General features: G+C 32.3%; 2 protein-coding genes across 2 annotated transcripts; both read right to left on the reverse strand.

Moving 5' to 3' along the window:
* Window positions 1–9,598: 9,598 nt before the first annotated feature.
* On the reverse strand, window positions 9,599–11,350 carry LOC119612480 (the record flags this gene model as incomplete). The annotated part of the gene is made up of 1 exon (XM_037968292.1): window positions 9,599–11,350. A coding segment is annotated over exon 1 (1,752 nt), but the record flags the coding sequence as incomplete, so codon positions are not given.
* Window positions 11,351–14,060: 2,710 nt separating this feature from the next.
* Window positions 14,061–15,911, reverse strand: LOC119612479. The gene has a single exon (XM_037968291.1). It carries the CDS (start codon window positions 15,909–15,911, stop codon window positions 14,061–14,063), a length of 1,851 nt encoding a protein of 616 aa, XP_037824219.1.
* Window positions 15,912–26,562: the final 10,651 nt, after the last annotated feature.

Here is a 26,562-nt window from a genome sequence, read left to right on the forward strand (position 1 = left end):
TTGGAATTGCGAATTGTATTAACATTTTTCTGTACTTCAAATTGAAAAATATCGTTGCTAATTTTAGTCCTCAGTAAATTAAAACCATTACTATACCTACCATCCGGGGATCGTAGATTCGATATGGGCCAGATAACAACTGCCGTTTTGGTAAATCTTATAAAAAAAGACAGCTGTGCTCCTGTCTTTTTAATACCAACTTAACAAACATCTACTTTGTTTGATGTCAAATTAAATCATCAATCACTGAAATTATAGCTTCAAGTGCACTTTTCCATTTTTATTTAGTTGTTTTAGTAGATTAAATGTTTTCTAACTTTTATTGATGTAATGATGCCACCCACTAAGGAAACTATTTCAGTTATGTATGGCTAGACATGAAAAGGTTAAAAATCATAAATAAGTAAATTGAAAATAATATTTTTTTTTTAGGAAATACATTTTAAATTTATTGAAGAAGTACCGGTAGATATTTGTTTATATTTCCCCTTTAAATATTATGTAACAAACATAAATTTCGCACTATGACTTGAAAACGACCTATTTACTTTTTCGCAATTCAAATTATTGCAATTGTATTTTACTTTTAGTTTTATGCTTAAATCATTCAACGTTTTCAGTTTTTCTTTCGGTTTGATGGAAATGCTGCAAAAACCATTAACACGAAAAATCAAAATACATATTTAATGTAAGTCAAATTTTAAAAGAAGACCAAACAGGTTCAAGACAACCAATAAATAAAACAAGACATGTACTGGAAAAGTAAAAAAAAAATATATATATATTGTATGTTTAAACTACTGACTGTTTGTGTTGTTTATTTCATCTTTTTAGCTAGAAATAGAAAAATGTAAATTACTATTAGGAAAAATGAACTGAAAAACTAAAAAAAATTTAGTTAAACATAGTTAAATTTAAGAAATCAGTATTTAACTACAAAATCGTAAACATGTAAGACAATGTTTTCATTGACGGAAGACGACTTTATGGAATCAGTACAACGTGCTATATAATTGCATGAAATAACATAGAAGTTTGCAAACAATCTCCTCCGAGATCAGAAATATAAAAATTCAATTCGTGCTGAGCTTATACTTTACATTAGAAAAGACGAAATCGATAGCTTCACACTACCTCGACTAATTGGGGGCTTCAAATCTCACTTTCGCATAGTGTAAATACTTAGGTATTAGTCTTGATGGAAAAACATCCCGAAAACACTACATTATGACCAAGGTGAACATGGGTGTAACGGCAATGTTTATTTGAAAAAAGGCTAAAGCCACAAGATGAAGAATAAACCCTAAACTTGTGATCAAACAAACGGAACCGTGAGTATTATAGAGGATATATCTATGTAGTCTCCCAGGCAATATCTATTATAACACCCATAAACCCTTCTTCCAGACAAACATTGGTTTTATTCCCGTATGTCTGGAAGAGGTAATAGGCTACTTTTTATTTTAAAATTTCACGTGGGCGAGGTGCCACGCCCATATTAAGAAAATATTAAATCAGTATATCTGATATAATATAACAGTTAGACTTCCCAAATTTTGTCGGAGCCACTTTAGTGTCAATATGACGACTAAGGACAAAAAGTAGGCGTACTACCAGCAGGGGGCGTGGTACCTCCCAAACAAATTAAATACAAAAATTCGAACATCTTGGAAACGATTACAGTTAGAATATTAAAATATTGCACGAAAAACTTTAACACCCATGTAAACATTTTGGGTAATAAATTGGTGGACTACCAATGGGGGGAGCGGGAGCCCCATATGAATTATATAGAAAAATTCATATATCTTAGAAACTATTAGAGCTAGAATCCTCAAATTTTACATTTACTTTGACACTCGTGGGAATATTTAGAGAATAACGGGCGAACTTTAAATGGGGGGCCTGACACCTCCTATATGAATTAAAATTTCATATATCATCCGACTTTCGTCTCTTCCGACATTTCCATATCTTCCGACACTCACATCTCTTCCATCAGATACATCATATCCAACAGTCAACACATCATTTTTAATAATCAATCATTACATTATCAGCTCATTCCCAACATTTTATTCCACAGCCTACCTTGTGGTTTGTTCCGATCAACCGTCGATAACAGAAAATGATCTTGAAAAGATATTACTCCACCATGAATCAAACCAAACCAAACTATCCCTTCCCGCGATTTTGGGTATAAACCACAGCCACCCGAAGGAACCTCAACCAACTGACCAGACAGGGCAAAGTCCTGTGGGCAACTGGTCACCCGTAGTACCAGATTATGTGGCTCTTTGATTAGAACCCATGTCAAATCATTCCAAGGAAAGGCCGAGGATACATTTGATCATCACCAGTTTATAGTACCGGCGGACTAGAGGTATTGGTAGCACCTCTTTATCCCGGGATTGCAATACACCAAGATGGAGATTTCATCAAGGAAACATGCCCCGTGGGCGATGTTTTTAGGGTACCAAAGCACAGTGGATATACATAGCTAGTAATATAAAAGATTCAAAATGAATATAGTTCAATACAAACAACAATGCCGAAACGTTCTATAGCTGTACTCAAATGGGTGTAGCTGTTGAATTAGCGAAAAGAAAAGTCTCAATACCCGCCGCTCAAAGTGTGGCGATGAATACTTACTTTACCCCAAATATAGCGACTACTGTAGATGCTATAAGGATGATGAAAAGGAGGAATCTATTGATTACCTTTTTTGTCACTATTCTGCTCTAGAAGACATTCGCTTTAAATTCGTATGAAACCGGATATTTGATAGTTGTTTACATATCTGTAGAAAATATTAACACCTTTATGATTGACCTTGAAATCGTCCTGACTGCACTGAATCATGATATTTTAGTACTCATAGACATACAAAGTCTTTCCTATTCTCTCTCACTATACCCGTCTTCTTCTCTGTCTCTATTATCTTTTCAGGTACCACAAAGGTACCTCTGTAGCTTGGAAACCTAACATTGAAAGTGAATTTGAAAAGGCGGACCTATAGAAAGACTTAATTAAATCTTTATTGTTCAATTGTTTAGGCATTAAATTACTTATTTATTGTTTATGTTCATGGTAAATTTCGGAAGAGGAATTTAATTGGTGTCATATATTTACGACACTAATTTTATTTAACTCATATACTTTTAAACTTTAAATTCCATTTAAAAGAAAATCTGACCCGATGTGAATGCTACTACTTACATAGCACTTCTATTTCAAATGGAACATTACTTACGGAAGTCACATTGATGCTGTAACGAATTCAAGATGAATTTCAAATTTTCCAAAATTTCAACTGTAGCGTAAAGTAAACGACATTATAAACAACATTACTTGTCTACATAAACTAACTAAACTGACAACGAAAAGAAAACAAATTGAAATCATGCAACAAAAAATAACAAAACACATAAAAACTGACTGACAAACTTAAACTAAATGTTTTTGTAACAACACACAACATATTAATGGTTAAACTCCATTATGACTATGTATAAAGAAGTTACTCCTATATTTGTTTTTGAATAAAGATTAAAAAAAATTAACTTCTGGTTGCGTTGTTAGTTGGGTATTCAAACTACAAGGCAGCCGAGCAAAAAAATAAAATAAAAACTCACAACATTAAAATCAAATGTTGATGATGCGAATGGTGATACTCTACTCATTGATGCGCCACTAGCCAGCAACAACTACTAGTGTTGCAGTGTTGTTTATTTACACAAACAAATCGAAATAAAACTGCAACAGACAACTAACTAAAACTAATGTGCAACTTGTTGCAAGTTGTGACCTCCTACTAACTTACAGACATACTACTACTACGTTTTTTTTTTTTTTTTTTTTTTTGATTCACACAGAGACACAAAAGACAAAACTGTCAGTTAGTGCAGAAGACAGACAGTTAGAGGGAAGGACGGACAGAATGGACATACAGACATACATATAACAAACACACAATCTTCAGACATTCATATTAAAATCAACATAAACATTATTTACATCGACAACATCATTCTGAAATCTGCACAAAAACATCACTCTTAACAGACGAAGACGTACGGGGGTAGTTAAATAGATTTGCTAGACTGCAAACATAAACACGTACAAATTTGGTTGCACGTTTTTGCACTATTTAGAAATTTATCTAACACCTGCAACATGATTTCAAACATTGTTGTAAAAAAAATAAACACATAATATTGTCTATGTTAGTAGTTTATATGCAAACTTTAAATATTTTATACGAAAACACACAACAAAATAAAAACTTCGAAACATCATCAGTAACACATTTGATAGAATCAAAAAACAACCACAATTTGCAACAGTACAACAATAACAAGAAACAAAATCATCATATCATTCAAACCGACAGTTGTAGATAAAGATTTGCTATTTTCTATCACAGACCAAAAATCCCACTTCTCTAACTGACGCCACGCTGTTAAACATGATCTCTATAAGAATTTAAGTTTAAGTATATTTTATAGCCGTTTTTTAAGTGTCAGGTGTAGTAAATACAAGTAACTACATTTATAAATTGATGTTTTGTTTAATAACGTCAAGCAGTTAAAAGACAACAAAACACACAGAAGAAAAACGCAATTCATCTCATTTCCATTTTAAATGAATTCAATATTTCCGTCTTTTTTTTTTGCAGTGAAACTTGCTGAATTTTTGTTTCTAACAATCATCTTGTATCAGAGATTCTTAAAGTTTGAGTAAGATAACTGAGATAGATGTAATTGATCCGAAATTATCTAGCATTTCACATGGGGACAGATTCGGATGTTTTGTATACCCTGCACCACTATCAGCGTTGTTAGAGGGTATGTATCTATATATATAAAAATGAAAGTGTGTTTGTATGTATGTTTGTTTGTTTGTTTGTGCTTTATAGACTGCTAAACGGCTGGACCGATTTTCCTGAAATTTTCACAGTTTCTTCATGTATGTCTGGAAGGAACTATAGGCTACTTTTTATGTTGAAATTTCATGTGGGCGACGTGCCACGCCCATATTAAGAAAATATTAAATTAGTATATCTGAGATAATATAATAGTTAGAGTCTTCAAATTTTGTCGGAGCAACTTAAGTATCAATATAATTATTTAAGACAAAAAGTGGGCGGATTAGCATTAGGGGGCGTGGCACCTCCCATATAAATTAAATACAAAAATTCGTTTATCTTGGAAACTATTATAGTTAGAATATCAAAAATTTGCACGAGTATCTTTAACATCCATGTAAACATTTTGAGAAATAAATTGGCGGACTACCCATGAGGGGAGCAGCACCTCCCATATTAATAAAATACACAAATTGGTTTATCTGGGAAACTAATAAAACTAAATTATTCAAATTTTGCACTAAGAACTTAAATATTCATCTGAACATTTTGGAGAAAAAAGAGCGGACTTTCGTCATGGGGGCTTGGAGCCCCCATATAAATTAAATAGGAAAATTATTATATCTGAGAAACTATTAGAGCTAGAATCTTCAAATTTTAATTGAAGAACTTTGACATTCATGTGAACATTCAGAGAATAACGGGCGGACTTTCAATGGGGAGCTTGGCACCTCACATATGAATTAAATACAAAATTTCGCTTATCTGGGAAACCAATAAAACAAGATTCTTCAAATATTGCAAGAAGAACTTTATTATACATATGAACATTTTGGAGAAAAAAAGGGCGGACATTCATCTGGGGGCTGTGAGTTCCCATATGAATTAAATAGAAAAATTCGTATATCTGAGAAACTATTAGAGCTAGAATCTTCTACATGAAGAACTTTGACATTAATGTGAACATTTAGAGAATAACGGGCGCACTTTCAATGGGGTCTTGGCACCCCCTATATGAATTAAATACTAAATTTCATATATCTGGGAAAATATTAGTTTTTTTTTTTTTAATTTGTCATCGATTACATTAAAATCTTAATTAACGTTCGGAAAAAATGCATCTATGGGAAACATTACAGTTAGAATCTTCAAAATTATTAAGAAGATTTTTTATTTAAATTGATTTTAGGGTAGCAAAGCATACTGGGTATAGCTAGTGTATGTATAAATTTGTCAAGAAATATTTATCTGAGACGCAACTACGTATGTATATTCCGGGTCTGCCTAAAAAAGAGATTAGAATCTAATTTCCACAAAATCCTGTTAATGATAAACTGTTCTAGTTTCTAAACTCGATTGCTCTAACGTTCTACCCTGGTTATGATATTCTATCTAGAATAAGTGCCTCAAACTAAAAGTGACTGGGCACAATCCAGAGGCCTGAATGTTAACCCGACGAAGATTGAAATCTGCTAATTTTATTGAACATTGTTTCCTGGTCAAGAAGATTCCGATGACTGACAGAGTTAAGTTCTTAATTAATATCAAACCACTATAGGGCGTTCAGCGTAAAAGTGTACCATGAGCACAACGTCAACCAAGGATCTGGAAACGTTGCTAGATAATCCACCCATTGAAATATATGTATGTATATGATATAAAACGGCGCTTATAGCCGAAGGATTCTTAACTTTAGTCGCACTGACCAAAGAAGGATATAAGAGACGTTATCAATAAGTACTAGAAACATTGGAACGCTATACATAAACATCGGACGTGCCCGATTGCGTACCACTAACAGAATATGTAGGGAACTTTGAAACTGATACCATATAGAATGTCATGGTCAAGGGTACATTTGAGCAAATACCCGTACGAATCCGTTTCTACTCGGTTGGCTCTAAACTGGGGGGGGGGTGAAACCGGCCTGTTGTTCTGTATTGAAGACCCAGTTTACAACACTAGCTTCCAGGCAGAAATCCGAGCAATAACAGAATGGGTAAATTGGTTTAGAATATATAAGGCGCTTACAGGGGTAAACATATTCACATACAGCTAGATGGTAATTAGGGCAATATCAGGTGATAAGTTCGAATCTAAGACCGTATTGGATTGTAAGATATCTTAAACTGAATACACTCACAGAGGTAAGTTTTTCATCAACAGGCCATTCGGGAATAGTCGGCAACGAAAGAGGGAAAGGAAGCTCGAGTTAGTTAACTCGACGACCGCAAACCCATTCGAAGCAATAAGAGCCGGAAATTTTGGGCAAGAGAATCTCTTACGGCACCTTGGAAAACATGAAACAGTGGTTAGAACCACCGAGAGCAGGTCGACAGTGGATACACACAGGATTACGGACATAACTATACAAAATTGGACGTGAAAAATTCTGCATTCTACCTTCTTTCGTTGAGTGCCCCCGGGGGTATGTTACCTTCGTGAAATCTCCATCTTGATGTTATTGCAATATCCTGAGGAAAACAGGTGCTACCAATATCTTTAGTCTGCTGGGATTATAAACTGGTGATGATCAAATGTGTCCTCGGCCTATCCTTGGAATGATTTGACATGGGGTCGAATTATAGCACCAGATAATCTGGTACAACGGGTGGCCAGTTGCCAAGGGACTTTGTCCTTGCTGGTCAGTTGGTTCAGGATCCACGTAGTGGCTGTGGTTTATACCCAAATTTGCGTGAAGGGACAGTTAGTTTGATTTGATTCGCGGTGAAGTAATAACTTTTCAAGATAAGTTTCTGTTATCGTTCTAAAAAAAGGTACAAACCACTGGGAAGACTGTGGACTAAAATGTTAAGAATGAGCTGATAATGCAGATATTGATAATTAAAATTATATGTTGACTGTTGGATACAATGTATTCGATCGAAGAGATGGTTAGTTGGCGTAGACGGTTGTGTCGGAAGCGATGAAAGTGTTGTGAAGATGGATGGAGTTAATTTGAAGTTTTCCTGCATACTTAAGTATAATGGATGGTTTTGGAGCGGTTGAGTAGGAGCAGTAGCTCCCACCCAAATGGGTGTTCATTTTCCGTCTTCAGAAACCGGAAGATTGATTTCACCTGATGTTGGAGGGTTGCCCCTTCTATGGACTTTAGAACAGTGATTGCTTTTTCCTTGTCGGGTTATGCATTGGGATTGATCTCATGCTGCCGGTGATTCCGCAACGGGACTGCTATGGCAAGAGATTAGATAGCTCGAGTACTTAAGCAAAGTGCTTATCCATGGACACAGCTATGTACAAAGTATTTCTACCGATTTCTTAATTGAATGATTCAAGGGCGTGTGGTGGATCGTCCCAAGTCCTCTCAGTGGTTGAAAAAAAACCAGCGTGAAGGCAGGTGTTCACGTTAACCACATTTATAGTCTTCTTTCGTTTAAGTAATATCGATCGTATTTTCAACAAGTGGAAAAATCTATAACGTAAAGGAATTTAAATTGTTGATATAAAATATTGATTGAGAATCACTATCACGTAAAATGTGTTTATAGCCTAAAGGGAAGTAGTTTTAATTACAAATTTTAGAAAAAAATTAAGATAATTATTTTTCGCATAATACATAAATTTCAATGGAAGACAAATAACAACTATTATGTGGAACCAAAGACGTTAGACGATTTATTAAATTAACGGTATACTTCCCCATTCAGTGTCATCTATATTGATTCTTTGGTTTCAGTATTTCTTGTAATAAATTTTTCCAAAAACTAACTTTACTGTAATGCAAGTACATGTATCTGAAATCAATTCTATAAAGATTTTTTTTTTTTGATTTGTATCTTTCTTTTAGCGGTTTCTATTTGTATTTCTGCACTGACGTTGATGTGTTAACGTCGTTTTCATGATTTATGATTTCTATAACGATTTATTTGTTAAGATGATGATGATTTTTTTGTTGTTCCTACATCTGTCTGCCTATTTGAATGAAAACTGTATAAATTTGTGTTAATGTTTTCATTAATGTATTTCTGGTGCTTCGTTGATTTTTTTTGTGTGTCAAAATGAAACATTTTTTTTTTCTGTGCATATTTTATTAGATGCAAATTCTTGATAGTGAATAAAGGAAACCTGTTGAATGATTGTGTCATGAAAGTGATGGATTTTAAATACATAAACATTTATTCATGTGCTGTTTTATGAGTGTCTTCAAGTTGGAACAGGTGATAAATGTTTGATGTAGTTTTTTTTTTCCAAATTTTTATTTATTTCTTAATCTAAAACGATGTAGATGTTGCAGATGTGGTTATGTGAGTGTTGAGGTTTGTTGGGATATTTTTGAAAATTTTAAATAATTGACACTATGATGATTTGCGAAAACTATTGAAAGGAAATCATCTCTTTATTGAAGTTTGGAATTTTAAAAAAATTTCACACTTTGATTCATAACTTATTGAAAAACGCATAACAAAATGGGAAAATTTCATTTCAAAGAACACATCACTTAGGCTTTAATAGCAGGATTAAAAGGATCTGATTAACATGAAATTGAAAATTTAACACTACACCCAAGAAATGAGTAATTCACACTCAAATCGGAAGTAAAACAACGCATCCGTTAAGTAATAACACAACTTTTTAATCACCAGTTATCTTTATTTATTTCTTAATATTGCGTTTATATAATCGTCTCATTAAACGAACAAACTTTTTTATATATACTCCACGATGTGGCCAATAGACTTCAAAAGCAAAACAAATACATAGTAAGATTACTATAACAACAAAAAGAAACATTAATAATTTCATATCTTCCAACTTCATTGGTTCAAATGTTGATATGCTGCTCTTATCCTCTAAACTGATTCTGTCTAATTGAACAAATTCCAAAAATGCCAATGATTTCCAATAGGCTACCAGTCCAGCCTGATTAACTTGACCGATGAGAGTATTCATGGCCTCCTCGTAAGGTGAATTGGGCTGTAAGGGCAATTGCATGCCAAACATTTTCAAAATGCAAATATCAGTCATACGATAACGAGGTTTGGAAAAGAATTTCTGCTGTTGCTCGAATATGGTCCATTGAGCTGAGGGCACTGGATAGACATAACGTGGATCAAAACTACTGCGTAAAGCATAATACTCTTTATAGGAGGGAATAATTTTTAAAAGGGTTGTAAATTCATTTGCTGGATCGAAAGCTCTTAAAAGATCATATTCTTCCACAAACAAAGCAATACGCATGTCCAGTTTTTTAATATCATCCAAAGAATTTATAACATGTTTCTTGGGAGGTCTGGCATTGAAGGTTTGCAAATAGGTGACATATGTGGTATTGAACACCAAGCCGGATAAGCAGATTAACATAAAAAGTAAACTGCGTACCCCGGAGAAATAGCGTTCACCCTTAAATGATTGACCCAAAAGACCATTGAGTACATTTATATTAAATAGAAGTTCTTGAAAAACAATCTCTTCACGATTAACAAAATACGTAACAGCTAAGACTATGGAAAATGTTATAAAAGCCACTACAATCATAACCATGCTGGGAGTGTCAAACACCATTATATAAAACCTATAAGCCGGTACCGATTTCTCCAGAGGTACCATTAAACACCAGTCCAAATAATCATAGGTCTTTGTATAAACCAAATTAGTGTCATAAAAATTTATAGAAAGTTCGGTTGAGGCATCATATGTACCATTTTCCACTAATTCATCCATTAAACTGATAAACATTTCCTGATCCAATTCATGATTTTCGGGAAATGTTAGAGTGGCATTATGCTTGCGTGCAAATTCACTTAGGAAATGTCCCACAAAACCACCCAAAATATATGTTTCATTTTCCTCTCTCAAAACATAACAACTTGTGCTGACATTATGCATAATCAAAGTTATGGCAGCACCTTGCATATTTTTTATTTGATCAATAAATAGAACAGTTGTATTCTTTTCCTTTAGTTTTTCCAATTTCATTTTGAATTCGGGAAAAGCTTCCATAGTGTAAAGCGTATTGCCCTTTTGTAGGGATATGTTAATAACCATAACATTGATAACTTTGTTTTCATAACAAAACTCTAAAATATTTTTAATGTATTTCCCATCTTTTGTCTTCTTTAGCAATAATATAAATCTGGTGAGTAAATTACGTTTCAGTGTTCTCCATAAAGTCATCAATAGTTCCTGGTCCTCTTTTTCCTTACCATTCAAATGTACTATAGCCATGAAACGTCGATTATATCTATACCATAAATAATATGAAGTATTACCCTTTAGATTCATAATGGGTGTATTACTTTCACACATTAGATATTTCAATATTTTATCCGTATTGTAGGCTTCTTCGTAATCTTTTCCCTGCTTGTCATCGTGTCTCATATAGAGAATTGATTGATAATAACGATCTTCCTTAATCCAATTGGCCAGTTCCGTCAACTTGTAACTGAATTCATTTTCATGTGTTAATATTTCCAAAAATCCAATTAGAATTGAAGTTGATGTTGCTGTTGCATTAACCGTCATCGTGGCACTAAAGTCTATTGCGGCATTTTGCTCTAATTGATTTTTGTTGAAAACCAATTTAGTTTTGGTTTTGGTATTTTTGATATTGACAAAACTTCTGGGAATTAAATTGCATGTAAAATATTACTAAACATTTAAACATTTACATATAAATAAATAGCTCTATTAATAGAATACTTGTTATACCCGCCACCACCATCAGTGGTGATAGAGGTTATATATAACATTGTCATTACATGTGTAACACCAAGAAATATTCATCTGAGACCCAACAAAGTATATATATTCCGGGTACTTAGCAAATTCTGTGTCGATTTAGCTATGTCCGTATGTCTGTCCGTATGTCTGTCCGTCTGTCTGTCCGTCTGTCTGTAAAACATGCTCACGTTAAAACTAAGCAAAGGAAATCAAGCAAGTTCTCCAAAAACATTCATTGTTGGCCTGAACAGTTTGCTATTGAAAATTAGCGAAAATAAATTATGTTCAAACTCAAAACAATTGGTCCAAAATTTCCCAAAGCCCCCAACAAAGGTCCATATTCTCGAAAATGGGTTTATCATTAATAACTTCGTCAAAAATATCGGGATCACTGCGAAATTTTGCACATATGTTTATAATATGAACAGAAATCTTAGTACCAACGTAAATCTGTAGCGGCCCATAAATGGTCATAGCTCCCGTATACGGTTCACTTCCGAAAATCACTTAAATGTACATAACTAATTAATAAATAAAGATATTGGAATAATATTCGATATACAATATTCTGTGTATACATATATGACTCTACCAAGTTTTTTTCGGATCGGTCATTAATTGGTCATAGCTACCACATAATGGTCCACTTACAATAACCACGTAAATGGATATATTTCATAACTGAATGAAGATATCGGTATAAATCTCGTAATAAATGTGTTTAAAGTAGATATGAACCATCCTGAGAAATATTTTTCGGATCAGTCCGTAATTGGTCAGAGCAAATGTATAAGAGACATGTCTTTTATTGATATTGTCTTTCTGTTTATAACACATCAGATTTTTGCAATTAGTCTTGTCCCGGTTATTGCAGGAGTCATTTCTGAGTGCACGTGGTGACAGTGAGTTTAACCCAAAATCGCGGGAAGAGAATATTGGTTAAAAGACTTATCTACGGTAAAGTCCATAATCCGGATAAGTTCGGTGCTACTGCCGAGACAACAGATACCCCACTGAGGTGTGACTGTGGGATTAAGTGTTGGTAATGAGTTGCTGTTAAGTGTATATGTTGCGGGATGTATGTGGGGGTATGCGGACCTTACCCACCCGTATACCTAGAGTAAAAGTGTCGGATGTTGTTCTCTATGAGTGCTTCGAATGAATGAGAAGTGTGCTGTGTTGAATGGTAAAAAAGAGGGGGAATATTGGTTTTGTCATTCCGTTTTAACACATCAAAATATTTTATTAAATTATAAGACGATCTAGCCATGTCTGTTGAAATCACGATAGAGGTCTCACGGGAGGAGCTAGAGGTTTGAAATTTTGCATAGAAAATGAGCAATATCGGTCAACGATTTCTCCTAGCCCCCATACAAGTGGCCCCCAGGAATATAGCTTAAAGAGTCATAAATAAGTTAATTATGAAGCAATCGTGATAAAATTTCGCTTAAATTATTTTTGTGTACCATAATCTCTTTATCAAATTTTACAGCGACCGTTTCATAATTGACGCTGGGTGCCTTTTCGAAAATAACGTTATGACTCACAGTTGGCTAAAAATACATGAAATTCAAAACAATCACTTTTTATAGGAATCAAAATCTCACTACCAAATTTTGTGGGTATCGGTCCATTGTCGACCCTACCCCCATAAAAGGTCAACTTCAGAAAGTGATATTATCTTATAGCTGGATTAACAATACTAGTCTAGTGGCGCAAATTATCATAAACAAGTTTTTTAAGAACATAAATTTCTCTTACAAATTTTAATTCAGTAGAGCTCGGTTCATAATTGGACCCAGCTAACATTAAATGCCCTATTCCGAAAAGCACTCTGATGTCTATATTAATTTCGAATAATATAATTCAGCATACAGGACCGATCATTACAAAGATCGGCACTATCCTTTATGCTTATATACAACTTTGTCCTGCCGTTTTTTGAAGAGATAGTCCAAATCGGAAAGTCTGGTTGTATGGGGGCTAGGCGAAATAATGGTTCTATTTCAACATGCAGTGTCCAAATTTCATTTATGAGTCGACCGACATGCTTTAAGGTTGGTGTAAAACAGGATATTTTTGTATGTTATAAACATCAGCAAAAACGTATAAAACCCTCCCATTATGGTAGTGTAGAGAATATTAAGCAAGCACAACACACACACACACGCAAACACAATCTGTATGTTGTCGTTTTCTTCCGCCTGTATGTAGAGATATTGTCTTTTTCGAGGAAATTTTCAGTGGTTGTCTAATATTTACGGTCCGATTTTGCTTATTTTGTAATCTATCTCACAGTTTTTGTAATAATGTCGAAGGTTAGTTTTTAGTATTTTACTATAAATATCAGGAATAATGCTGAAAAGGTTTCATCACATTTGTGTCTGGAATTTTAATTGAGATTAAATAAAAATATTGAAAACAATGAAATACTTAAGTATAGTTAAAAAAAACACATTTTTGTTCATTCCTTTTGAAATCAATTAAGTATTATTTATTAATAGGTATTGCATTAACACAATCTTTTTATTAAACGAATAAACTTTTTTAAAAATCTGCCACGATAGGGCCAGTAAACTTCTATGGCAAAACAAATGCACAGTAATATTACTATAACAATAAAAAGGAACATTAACAGTTTCATATCTTCCAATTTCATGGGTTCAAATGTTGATATGCTACTCTTATCCTCCAAACTGATTCTCTTCAATTGAACAAATTCCAAAAATGCCAATGATTTCCAATAGGCAACAATTCCCGCTTGATTGACTTGACCAATGACAGTATTCATGGCCTCCTCGTAGGGTGAATTGGGTTGTAAAGGTAGTTGCATGCCAATCATTTTGATAATACAAATATCTGTTAAACGATAACGCGGTTTGGAGAAAAATTTCTGTTGTTGCTCATACAAGGTCCATTGAGCTGAAGGGACTGGATATATGAAACGGCCATCAAAACTATCACGTAAAGCATGATATTCCGTATAGGATGGTATAACTTTTAAATGGTTAGTAAGTTCAATACCTACATCATAAGCTTTAAGTAAAGCATATTCTTCTTTATATAGAGCGATAAGCATGCCCGATTTTTTAATATCTTCCAGAGAATTTATAACATGTTTCTTAGGTGGTCTGGCATTGAAGGTTTGTAAGTAGGTGACATATGTGGTATTGAACACCAAGCCTGATAAGCAAATTAGCATAAAAAGTAAACTGCGTACGCTGGAGAAAGAGCGTTCACCTTTAAATGACTGACCCAAAAGTCCATTGAGTACGTATATATTAAATAGAAGTTCATTGCAAATAACACGTTCTTGTTTAACAATATAGGTAACAGCCAATACTATGGAAAATGCTATGAAAGCTATTAAAATCATAACCATGCTGGCCGTGTCAAATACCATTACATAAAAACTATAAGACGGCACAGATTCTTCTAATGGCACCATCAGGCACCAATCCATATAGTCGTAAGTCTTTGTGTAGACCAAATCAGTGTTATACAAGTTTATTGAAAGTTCTGTAGAGGCATCATACGTACCATTTTCCACTAAATCGTCCATTAAACTGAGAAACATTTCATTATCCAAAGTATGATAATTAGGAAATGTTAAAGTTGCATTGTGCTTGCGTGCAAATTCGCTAAAGAAGTGTCCCACAAAACCACCCAATATAAATTTTCCATTTTCTATTCTTAGTAAATAACATCTTGAGCTGGCTTTATTCATAATCAAAGTAATGGCAGCACCATGCATATTTTTTACTTGATCAATAAATAGAACAGTTGTATTTCTTTCCTTTAGTTTTTCGTACCTTACTTTGAATTCCGGAAAGATTTCCATGGTATAAAGCACATTGCCTTTTTGCAGAGATATATTAATAACCATAACATTGACAACTTTGTTTTCATAACAAAAATTTAAAATATTTTTAATGTATTTCCAATCTCTTGACCTTTTTAGCAACAATATAAATCTGGTGAGTAAATTACGTTTCAGTGTTCTCCATAAAGTCTTTAATAGTTCTTGGTCCTCATTTTCATTGCCATTCAAATGTACTATAGCCATAAAACGCCGATTATATCTAGACCACAAATAATATGAAGTATTCCCCTTAAGATTGATAATAGGTGTATTACTTTCATCCATTATATATTTTAATATTTTATCCGTATTGTAGAGTTCTTCATAATCATTTCCCTGTTTGTCATCATGTCTCATATAGAGAATAGTTTGATAATAACGATCTTCCTTAATCCAATTGGTAAGTTCCATCAACTTGTAACTGAATTCATTTTCATGTGTTAATATTTCCAAAAATCCAATAAGAATTGAAGTTGATGTTGCTGTTGCATTAACCGTCATTGTGGCACTAATGTTTAGTATGGTATTTAGTTAAAATTGATTTTTCTTCAACAACATATTTGTTTAGTAAGTATTTTGTGACTGACAAAACTTCTGGGAATTAAGTTGCATGTAAAATATTACTAAACCATTAGGTCAAATAATTGAGTATTATTATTAGCCACCTTCTAAAAAAGGAATGGTTTATATTGATTATGTCATTCCTTTTGTAACTCAGTGAAATATTGGTGGTAAGTCCACAAAGGCATATTCTAATTATTGTATTTTACGATAAATTAGCCATGCTGTTTGTTGAAGGCACGATAAGGTCTGATAGGGAGAAGCTAGAGGACAGAGATTTTCTCTATCAATAAGGTATGTTTGGTATTGACGGTCGACTTTTTGTTTTTTTAATCAAAACAAACCACTTTTAAACTTTTTATTTGTAATGACTTATTTAACCACTTATTTTTAAGCGGTTGACTCCAATGACATCGCCATGTTAAAATAATGAGTAAAAATGTCAAGGTGTAAGTAGTGAAATGTAGAATGTTTTGCCCAGTAAGTTGCGACATAGCTTAATATAACAAGTAGGGATTGTTATACGCTAAACTCTGCTGATGTTCGTAACGAACAAAAAATAATGATATTATACCCATTAATATATAACATATACCAATTATCGGCTTAGAAACATTTTCTGATTCAATTAAGCAATATCTGTTCGCCTTTTCATATAAACATTGTATCGGCTTATATTTGACCCCACCCCCATATAGTCACTCTATCCCCCGTATAAGATCCTCTTCACAAAATCACTTTAACCCTCATAACTGGCCTAAAAATAGAGGTGTTGAAATTCGTCATAAACAAGTTTTATAAGAAGAAAAATCTTTTAACCAATTTTTATAAGAATCGGTTCATAATTGACCGCCACCTCCCATATAAGATCACCTTTAGAAAATGACTTTAATACTCATAACTACCTTAATAATACCAGTATAGTGGTGAAATTCGTCATAAAGAAGTTTTATAAGAATACAAGTTAGAGTGCTATGGGAGCTGTGATCAATTATGGACCGATTCGGAAAAAACTTCGTAGAGGGTTTCATACATTCATGTTGAATTTTATCCCGATAGCATTATTTGTCAATGAAATACGTTGTTAGTATGACTTCTGTTCATATTATAGTTATATGTACAAAATTTTGAGTTGATAACGATATATTTGAAGAAGTTATTTACGATAAATCCATTTCCGGTAATATGTACTTTTGTTTGGGGACTATGGGAAATTTTGGATCGATTGTTATTTCTTTGAACATAATTAATCCCTTATAACGTGTGACAAAATTCATCGAATTATCTTTTGTAGTTTCTAAAAAAATTACTTAAGAATTACGAAAAAAAACATAATTTTTTACGAGGTAGTCTGACATTTTTACTCATAATAGTATACGCACAATTGGAACGAACAGCGAATTTTTCGGAACGAATATTCGTCGTCAGAAATAGAACACAATCATTGCGTATGACGAAATTCGTCGTACGTAACGAACTATGCGATAGGTTTATTTCTATTTCTTACGCAGACGAACGACGAATTAATTGGGGAAAATTGTTTTAAAACCAATTCCGGTAGCCCGAATTTGCTGAAATTTGGCGGTTGTGAGTACAGCTGTTATGTTCGAAATATTTTTTATGCTCTTAAAATAATCTCTGGGTCATAAAAACTAAAAATAAAATTTTCGAAAATTCGAACTTAAGTTCGAAAAATTTTTAATGCCATTAAAACCAGTTCTCGTGGCCCGAATTGTCTGAAATTTGGCAATCTGGAGTACACTTGATGACACTACAATGCTATGTTGGAATATTTAAAATTAAGTTCGAAAATTCGAAGTAATGTTCGAAAAAAAATTTGAAGCTGTTAAAATAATCTCAAAATTGGGGATATTCACAAAAAAAATAATTTTAGTTCTTTTCGAGGCCAATTTCTTACATTTTCTAATTTCGAAATAATGTTCGAATATATTTTAAAGCTGTTAAAATTATCTCAAAATCGTGGAGATTCACAAAAATATAATCTTTGTTCCTTTTTCTTACATTTTTCTTACAAATTTTGAAACAAATAATTTGATTGTGTTCCATTCGACGAATTTATGTCGACTAGTTCGTCGTGCTATACGAAATTCGTCGTTCGTCCCAAGTGTGCGTATACCATAACTTTTAGTATTGTGAACCGATTTTGCTGATTTCTTTTGCTTAGTTTGACGTGAGCGGGTTTTAGTTAGACAGACAGACGGACATAGCTAAATCGACTCAGAATTTGATAAGGACCTAGAATATTTACTTTGATGGTTCTTAGATGAGTATTTCTTGGTGTTATACACGGAATGACAAAGTTATATACATATACCCTCTATCACTACTGATGGTGGTGGAGGGTATAAAAAGTCTCTTTAGCCGATTTGATATGGATGTACTTACAATTAACCCCTGTCGAAAATGAGAACGAAATTTACCTTAATTTTACGGCACGTATGTATATTTTACGGTGGGTATATATGATTCGGCATAGACGAATATAATGCTCTTACTCGTGAGTACTACAAAATTGTCACCTAAAAGCTAAATCGACATACACTTTACCTTAATTGTTAGCATTGTCATAGAGAAATCATGTTATTGAAAATATATTAAAATTAAAAGTGCTAACATACGGCATTTAAAACAAGTAAGAAATTATAGTCGTGCGAGGCCGACTATGTAATACCCTACACTGATTTAGTTTTCATAATAAAGCATTTAAGTGGAATTGTATCTTGTCTCAGATATACTTAAGCCATTTATTGTTGAATAAAATTGTGGACATTTATGTCATATTTTGAAAGGGGGCTTCGTATAAGGGCTAGGGTCAAATAAGCCCCTATAAATATAAAATTCATGAGGGTCATCAAGGCTAGTATAGAAAAAACCCTTTACGGCGGGTTCAGTTGTATGGCGGATAGATGACATAATGGACCGATATTAACCATTTCCAATAGACTTCGTCTCTGGTACAATGGAATCATTTGCCAAATTTAATTGATTTATCTTTAAAATTGCGACCTGTAGTTTGATTACGGACAGACGGACATAGCTAAATTGACTCAGATATTGATTCTAAGCCGATTGGTATACTTTATGGTGGGTATAGGACTGCGCGTTACAAACATCAGCACAAAACCAATATACCCTCCCCACTAAAGTGGTGTAGGGTATAAAAACTGGTGAGAGAAAAATGTACTTTTGGGTTGTTATAAAGCGCTATGTCTAGTAAAAAGGAACTAGAGTAAATGTTTGAAATAGTAAATTTCTTAGATATTTAGCAAATAATCAAAATTTTTTCAACACATAAATATTTGTTGAAAACCTATTTTAGCAACATTTTAAATACCACACCACCTTGAACATTTTATCATAATAAATTTAAATATTATTAAACATCACAGTCATAAGCAAGACAATTAAAATGTAATAACCGAGATTGCAAAGTTAATGGAAAAACAAAATATAATTATTCCTCCAAATGGTATATGTCCATTTTACATAAATTTAATTGAATAAAAATGAAACATTTCTTATGTTTATAACCATTCATGATGCATTAAATTTAAATTAAACTTAGATCAAGATACTCTATGGTTACTCTTGGTTGACTATGATGATGATGATGATGGACAAAAAAAAAACTACTTATCTAGTCACACATTTTATAGGTTTCTTTTCTATCTGCTTATCTCCATCAAATGGTTCATCTGTTGCAATTTCCTCTAAAAAAAATACTTTGTTTATTAGTTATACACAATTTTGCATATGTGTAGTCAAACTATGTGCATATATGCATATGATTGAGGGAACAAGAAAACTAATTTTATAACTCTGCTATTAATTTTTATACCCTCCACCACCATCAGTGGTGATAGAGGGTATATATAACTTTGTCATTCCGTGTGTAACACCAAGAAATATTCACCTGAGACCCAACAAAGTATATATATTCTGGGTCCTTATGAAAGTCTGAGTCGATTTAACTATGTCCGTCTGTCCGTCCGTCTGTCTGTCTGTCTGTGTAAAACACGCTCACGTTAAAACGAAGAAATATAATTTAACCAAATTCACCCAAATATTCACTATTATCCGGTACAGTTTGCTATTGAAAATGAGCAAAATCGGTTCACATCGGGAAAAGTTATGAATCAAAATTTAAAACAACTCCGAAAAAAATAAGCATTTTTTACACATTCTGATGTAATTTTCTCGAAAACTATGCAAGATAATTTCATGAAAGTCATCATGCATTCGTTTCTACACAAAATCTTGATTCTTGCTGAAAATTGCCAGAATCAGTCCATAATTTCATATAAGTACATATTCCCGGAAAATTAGTTTTTTGTTAATAACTTCCGTCAGAATGTTGATATCTTCACAAATTATGTTGATATCTTTACAAATTAAAATCTTATGTCAATAGAATGCATTGAGAGAAAAAAATTTCAGGATCGGTCCATAATTGGACATAGCTCCCATACAAGGTCCCTTCCCGAAAATTACTTAAACGCGCATAACTGATTACCAAATCAAGGTATCCATATAAAATTTGGTACAATTATTGCTCTCACATACAGAAATATTACTGTGAAATTTTTTTCCGATCGGTCCATAATTGGTCATAGCTCCCATACAACGTCCCCTCCCGAAAATCACTTAAACGCACATAACTCATTACTAAATCAAGATATCCATATAATATTTGGTATAATTATTGCTCACATATACAGAAATATTACTATGAAGGTTTTATCCGATCGGTCCATAATTGGTCATAGCTCCCATACAAGGTACCCTCCCGAAAATCACTTAAACACACATAACTCATTATTAAATTAAAATATCCATATGGTACAAGTATAGCTCTCACATATAGAAATATTACTATGAATTTTTTTCCGATCGGTCCATAATTGGTCATAGCTCCCGTACAAGGTCCCCTTCCGAAAATCACTTAAACGCACATAACTCATTACTAAATTAAGATATCCATATAAAATTTGGTACAAGTATTACTCAGATATACAGAAATATTATTATGGAAGTTTTTTCCGATCGGTTCATAATTGGTCATAGCTCCCATACAAGGTCACCTCCCGAAAATCACTTAAACGCACATAACTCATTACAAAATATTGATATCCATACATTTAGCACAAATATTGCTCTTATATACATAAATTACACTATAAAATTGTTTTGCAATCGGTCCATATTTGGGCATAGCTCTCATACTAGGTCCCCTCCAGAAAATCACTTAAATGTACAATATTCATTACGATCGGTCTATAATTGGTCCCTAAAAACAAATTGTGTAGAACAAAATTATATATATATATATATATATATATATACATTATTAAATATCGTTAAAGCATATCTAAGGGCGCTATGAAAATATAAAAGAAAATGGGGTTTATAATGGTTAACAAATCTTGGAATTGTAACAGATTTAAGCTGTTTAAATCTTGGGGTTTTTCTATTTAAGACATGAGAAAACTTATTTCTACAAATATTTGATCAATTAAAAAAGTATTAATATAAAAGTAACTGGTGGAGGGTATTTAAGATTCGGCTCAGCCGAATATAGCACTCTAACTTGTTTAAAGCTATAGAAGTTGACTTTGTGATAAGCTAATCGGTTTGAAATATCGACCGAAAGCGCCTTAAAGTATATTATAATAATTTCCTTTTAAAACGTTTTAGTCACAAATGTCCGTCTGACCTTTGAAGACAAGAGAAGGGGAGTGTAATTTTCTCAAAATTTTCTTTGCCGATCAGGATATTTGTGCCAATTTGGGCCCGAAAGAGAGATAACATTTAATTTTTTAGGAGCTACAACCAGTCCTGTTCAAATAAAACGATGCATTTAATTAACGTCTGTAGCGTATTCAAAGTTGTTTGAATTCGATTTTTATCACCTGTAGTTTAAGATAAAATAGAAGAAATAAAGTTATATACACTTATAAACCAGTACACATATACAACACTTAGTTGTTGATTAGTTAAGAGATGTGTTTTAGATTTTTTTTCTGTTTCAGATATTTTTCCTACTTTTTTTTCTAGAAGTCACACTGACGCACAAATCAACAATTTTTGTTTGATACAAGTGTCCGTAAGATGTACAAATTATTTATACATTTCCAACGCTGACAAACATGCAAATGAAATCCAAATTATTTTTTTTTTTGCAAATAATTTTCCGTATACCGGCTTTGAGCCCATAAATAGTAAAAATAAATTAAACAAGTTGTGTTATTTTTTTTCGGTTTGTGTTCATAGTTAATTTAATAAATTTAGTAAATAAAAATATATATATATAAACATTTGTCCAGACTTTATTGTACACAGCTGTTTTTGGTTATTAAATGTAAAAGATATGCGAACAAATTAGAAGTATTTTTAAAGAAATTTTCAAAATTTGTTTAGACACAAGCGGAAAAATATGGAAAACCAGTAAGTTAATTTTTTTTTGTTAGTTAATTAAGACATTAACGGCGAATTATAATGGCACTATGACAATTTGCAAAATTGTTTTTTTTTTTTTTTTCTCTAAAAAATAAACTGTTAAAAGTGTTGTGTTTGAAAGGATATATGTACATATAAACAAATATATACATACATACATACATATGTATATCTTTGGCTAAATGTACATTACAAAGTATTTAAATAAAATTATGCAATGCAAATGTTAGATTTTTTTAATAATTAAAATTTTTTTGTGAAAGTATCATTTGATGGCAGAATTTATGATATATGCTATATGATGTAGAAATCGTCTTCAATTGAGCAATAGTGTCAGTTTTATTCAAGAAGTAACATAAGTTTTAATTAGTTTTTAAGAAAATCGCATCTTTATAAAATCTAATTATATGGAACTAAAATATTGGCCGGCCTTACACCCACCTTAAAGTGTAACAATCGGCTCAGAATCACTTTATGAGTCGATTTAGCTATGCCTGTCCGTCCGTCCGTCCGTCCGTCCGTCCGTCTGTGTGTCCATGTAAACCTTGTGCGCACTCTACAGGTCGCAATTTGATTAAATTTGGCACATATTCTTATTTTGATCCCAGGAAGCCTATTGAAAATAGTTGAAATTGGTTCATTATTTCGTATAGCCCCCATACAACCGTACCCCTCGAATTGGGCTTTTGAGCTCATAAATATGTTAAATGTTATTGTATCTCTCCAAAAATCCCCAAAACTTAAGTCGAAATGGTACTTTCAATTTTCGAAATGATCAGGATTCATTTCACACTACCCCTCATACAAATTCCCTTTCAAAATTCTGCATAAAGAACTATTTTCATCCCATTTTACACTAATTTATTAAGTATAGAAAAAGTTTAAGTTACAGATTCTCATTTAGTCAGGGCCCGGAATATTTAATATTATGTTTCTACGTTCAATATTATAGGATATTTAAAATGTACCATTCGATGAACGAGAAAAGTACCAAAAATTTCTCTTTTAAAGATTCTAATTCAATAAGGACCGTGTATGTTTCTAAATTTTCATTCACATAGGATCCTACATTTTAAATTTAATATTTTTAGGTTCGATATTATAGGAAATTCAAAAAATACCACTTGAAACCAATAAAAAAAGTATAGTCGGGGTCAATTATGGACCGATCCTCATATAATTTAGTATAGAGATTTTGGCTCCTATGAAACTTATTTATGTCGAATTTAATGGCTACATTCATACTATTAAAACAGTTATGATAGTTAAAGCTATTTTTCGGGGGTCCATTTTCATGGGGGCTATCCGAAGACGTGGAACGATATTGCTCATTTTCAATATCAAACAAACCTTTATTTTTGGATCTCCTTCCCTTTATTTTTGGATCTCCCACTGAGCGTCGTTTTTTAAAGCCAGTTGCACAAAATGTCGGCTGAATTCGAACAACAGTTAAATGCAATAAAGTGTCATTCTCTGACACCAAATGACTATTAAATAACAAATTTTCTTACAAATCCAAAAAAGAACCCTTTTTATGATGAAACCATATTGGTGTTGATTACAATTAGCCATGCAAATTTCCAATACCTACACATGTATGTAATTATCATTGATGTTGGGGACACTGATGATGTTGTTGGTTGTCAAGAAAATCTACAATTAATAAATTTGGTTACTTAGCCAGACATCTTGTCAACACCAGCCATGATAACATGAGTAAAATTTTCTTTACATCTCCCCCTTTTTAACTTTATGTTACTGGATTAGCCATTTAGAGTTAAGTTGTTTTAGAAATATATGCCAAACTGAGAGATTTTTGCCATTTGTAGTGAGATATGAGTCGATAAATGTTGTTTGTATTCTACAAAATTTCATAAGAAAATCTTTAAAAATTATAAATACATTTGCAGCATAAGATCATCAATGAAAATTGTCATCATCTTTATGCTAGGAGTAGAGAGTCGTATTTACAGATATTAAAATGTCGAATGTGTAAATATTTTAATGTTTTAATAGTTTTGACTCCTACTCAATGAAGAAGAAGTGCAAAAGCATGCAGCGTTAATGTAATATTTTTATAACCGGAAATGTGTGGTTGTAAGTTCGGTTGGTTAGGTCGACTTTATTTAGACTGGACAAATTATTATTATGAGCAATTGCATCTTGACAAAGACTTCTCCTGTGTGCATCCCGAAAATGAATGGGTATTTCTCTGGTCCGTGATTCCAATTACTAGCTTCTAACTAACTAACTAACTAACTAACTACTAACTAACTAACTAACTAACTACTAACTAACTAACTAACTAACTAACTAACTAACTAACTAACTAACTAACTAACTAACTAACTAACTAACTAACTACTAACTAACTAACTAACTACTAACTAACTAACTAACTAACTAACTAACTAACTAACTAACTAACTAACTACCTAACTAACTAACTAACTAACTAACAACTAACTAACTAACTAACTAACTACTAACTAACTAACTAACTAACTAACTAACTAACGAACTAACTAACTAACTAACTAACTAACTAACTAACTAAACTAACTAACTAAACTAACTAACTAACTAACTAACTACTACTAACTAACTAACTAACTAACTAACTACTAACTAAACTACTAACTACTAACTAACTATACTAACTAACTAACTACTAACTAACTAACTAACACTAACTAACTAATAACTACTAACTAACTACTAACTAACTAACTAACTAACTAACTAACGACTAACTAACTAACTAACTAACTAACTAACTAACTAACTAACTAACTAACTAACTACTAACTACTAACTAACTAACTAACTACTAACTAACTAACTAACTAACGAACTACTAACTAACTACTAACTAACTAACGAACTAACTAACTACTAACTAACTAACTAACGTAACTAACTAAACTACTACTAACTCTAACTAACTAACTAACTAACTAACTACTAACTAACTAACTAACTAACTACTAACTAACTAACTAACTACTAACTAACTACTAACTAACTAACTAACTAACTAACTACTAACTAACTAACTAACTAACTAACTACTAACTAACTAACTAACTAACTAACTAACTAACTAACTAACTAACTACTAACTAACTAACTAACTAACTAACTACTACACTAACTAACTAACTAACTAACTAACTAACTAACTAACTACTAACTAACTAACTAACTAACTAACTACTAACTAACTAACTAACTAACTAACTACTAACTAACTACTTAACTAACTAACTAACTAACTAACTAACTACTAACTAACTAACTAACTAACTAACTACTACTAACTACTAACTACTAACTAACTAAACTAACTAACTCTACTAACTAACTAACTAACTACTACTAACTAACTAACTACTAACTAACTAACTAACTAACTAATAACTAACTACTAACTAACTACTACTAACTAACTAACTAACTACTAACTAACTAACTACTACTAACTAACTACTACTAACTAACTAACTAACTAACTAACTAACTACTAACTAACTAACTACTAACTAACTACTAACTAACTAACTAACTAACTAACTAACTAACTAACTACTAACTAACTACTAACTAACTAACTTACTAACTAACTTACTAACTAACTCTAACTACTAACTAACTAACTAACTAACTAACTAACTACTAACACTAACTACTAACTAACTACACTAACTAACTAACTAACTAACTAACTAACTAACTAACTAACTAACTAACTAACTAACTAACTACTAACTAACTAACTACTCTAACTACTAACTAACTACTAACTACTAACTAACTAACTAACTAACTAACTAACTACTAACTACTACTAACAAACTACTAACTACTAACTAACTAACTAACTAAACTAACTAACACTAACTAACTACAACTACTAACTAACTAACTAACTAACTAACTAACTAACTAACTAACTAACTAACTAACTACTAACTAACTAACTAACTAACTAACTAACTAACTAACTAACTAACTAACTAACTACTAACTAACTAACTAACTACTAACTAACTAACTAACTAACTAACTACTAACTAACTAACTAACTAACTAACTAACTAACTAACTAACTAAC

Source organism: Lucilia sericata, unplaced genomic scaffold (genome assembly GCF_015586225.1).
Source record: "Lucilia sericata isolate MDLA Ls3-8-SP2 unplaced genomic scaffold, ASM1558622v1 Contig001707F_arrow, whole genome shotgun sequence".
NCBI classification, from domain to species: domain Eukaryota; kingdom Metazoa; phylum Arthropoda; class Insecta; order Diptera; family Calliphoridae; genus Lucilia; species Lucilia sericata.

Coding starts and splice junctions, on each gene's coding strand:
- LOC119612479 (XM_037968291.1), bottom strand. CDS start 15,911: ATGACGGTTAATGCAACAGCAACATCAACTTCAATTCTTATTGGATTT.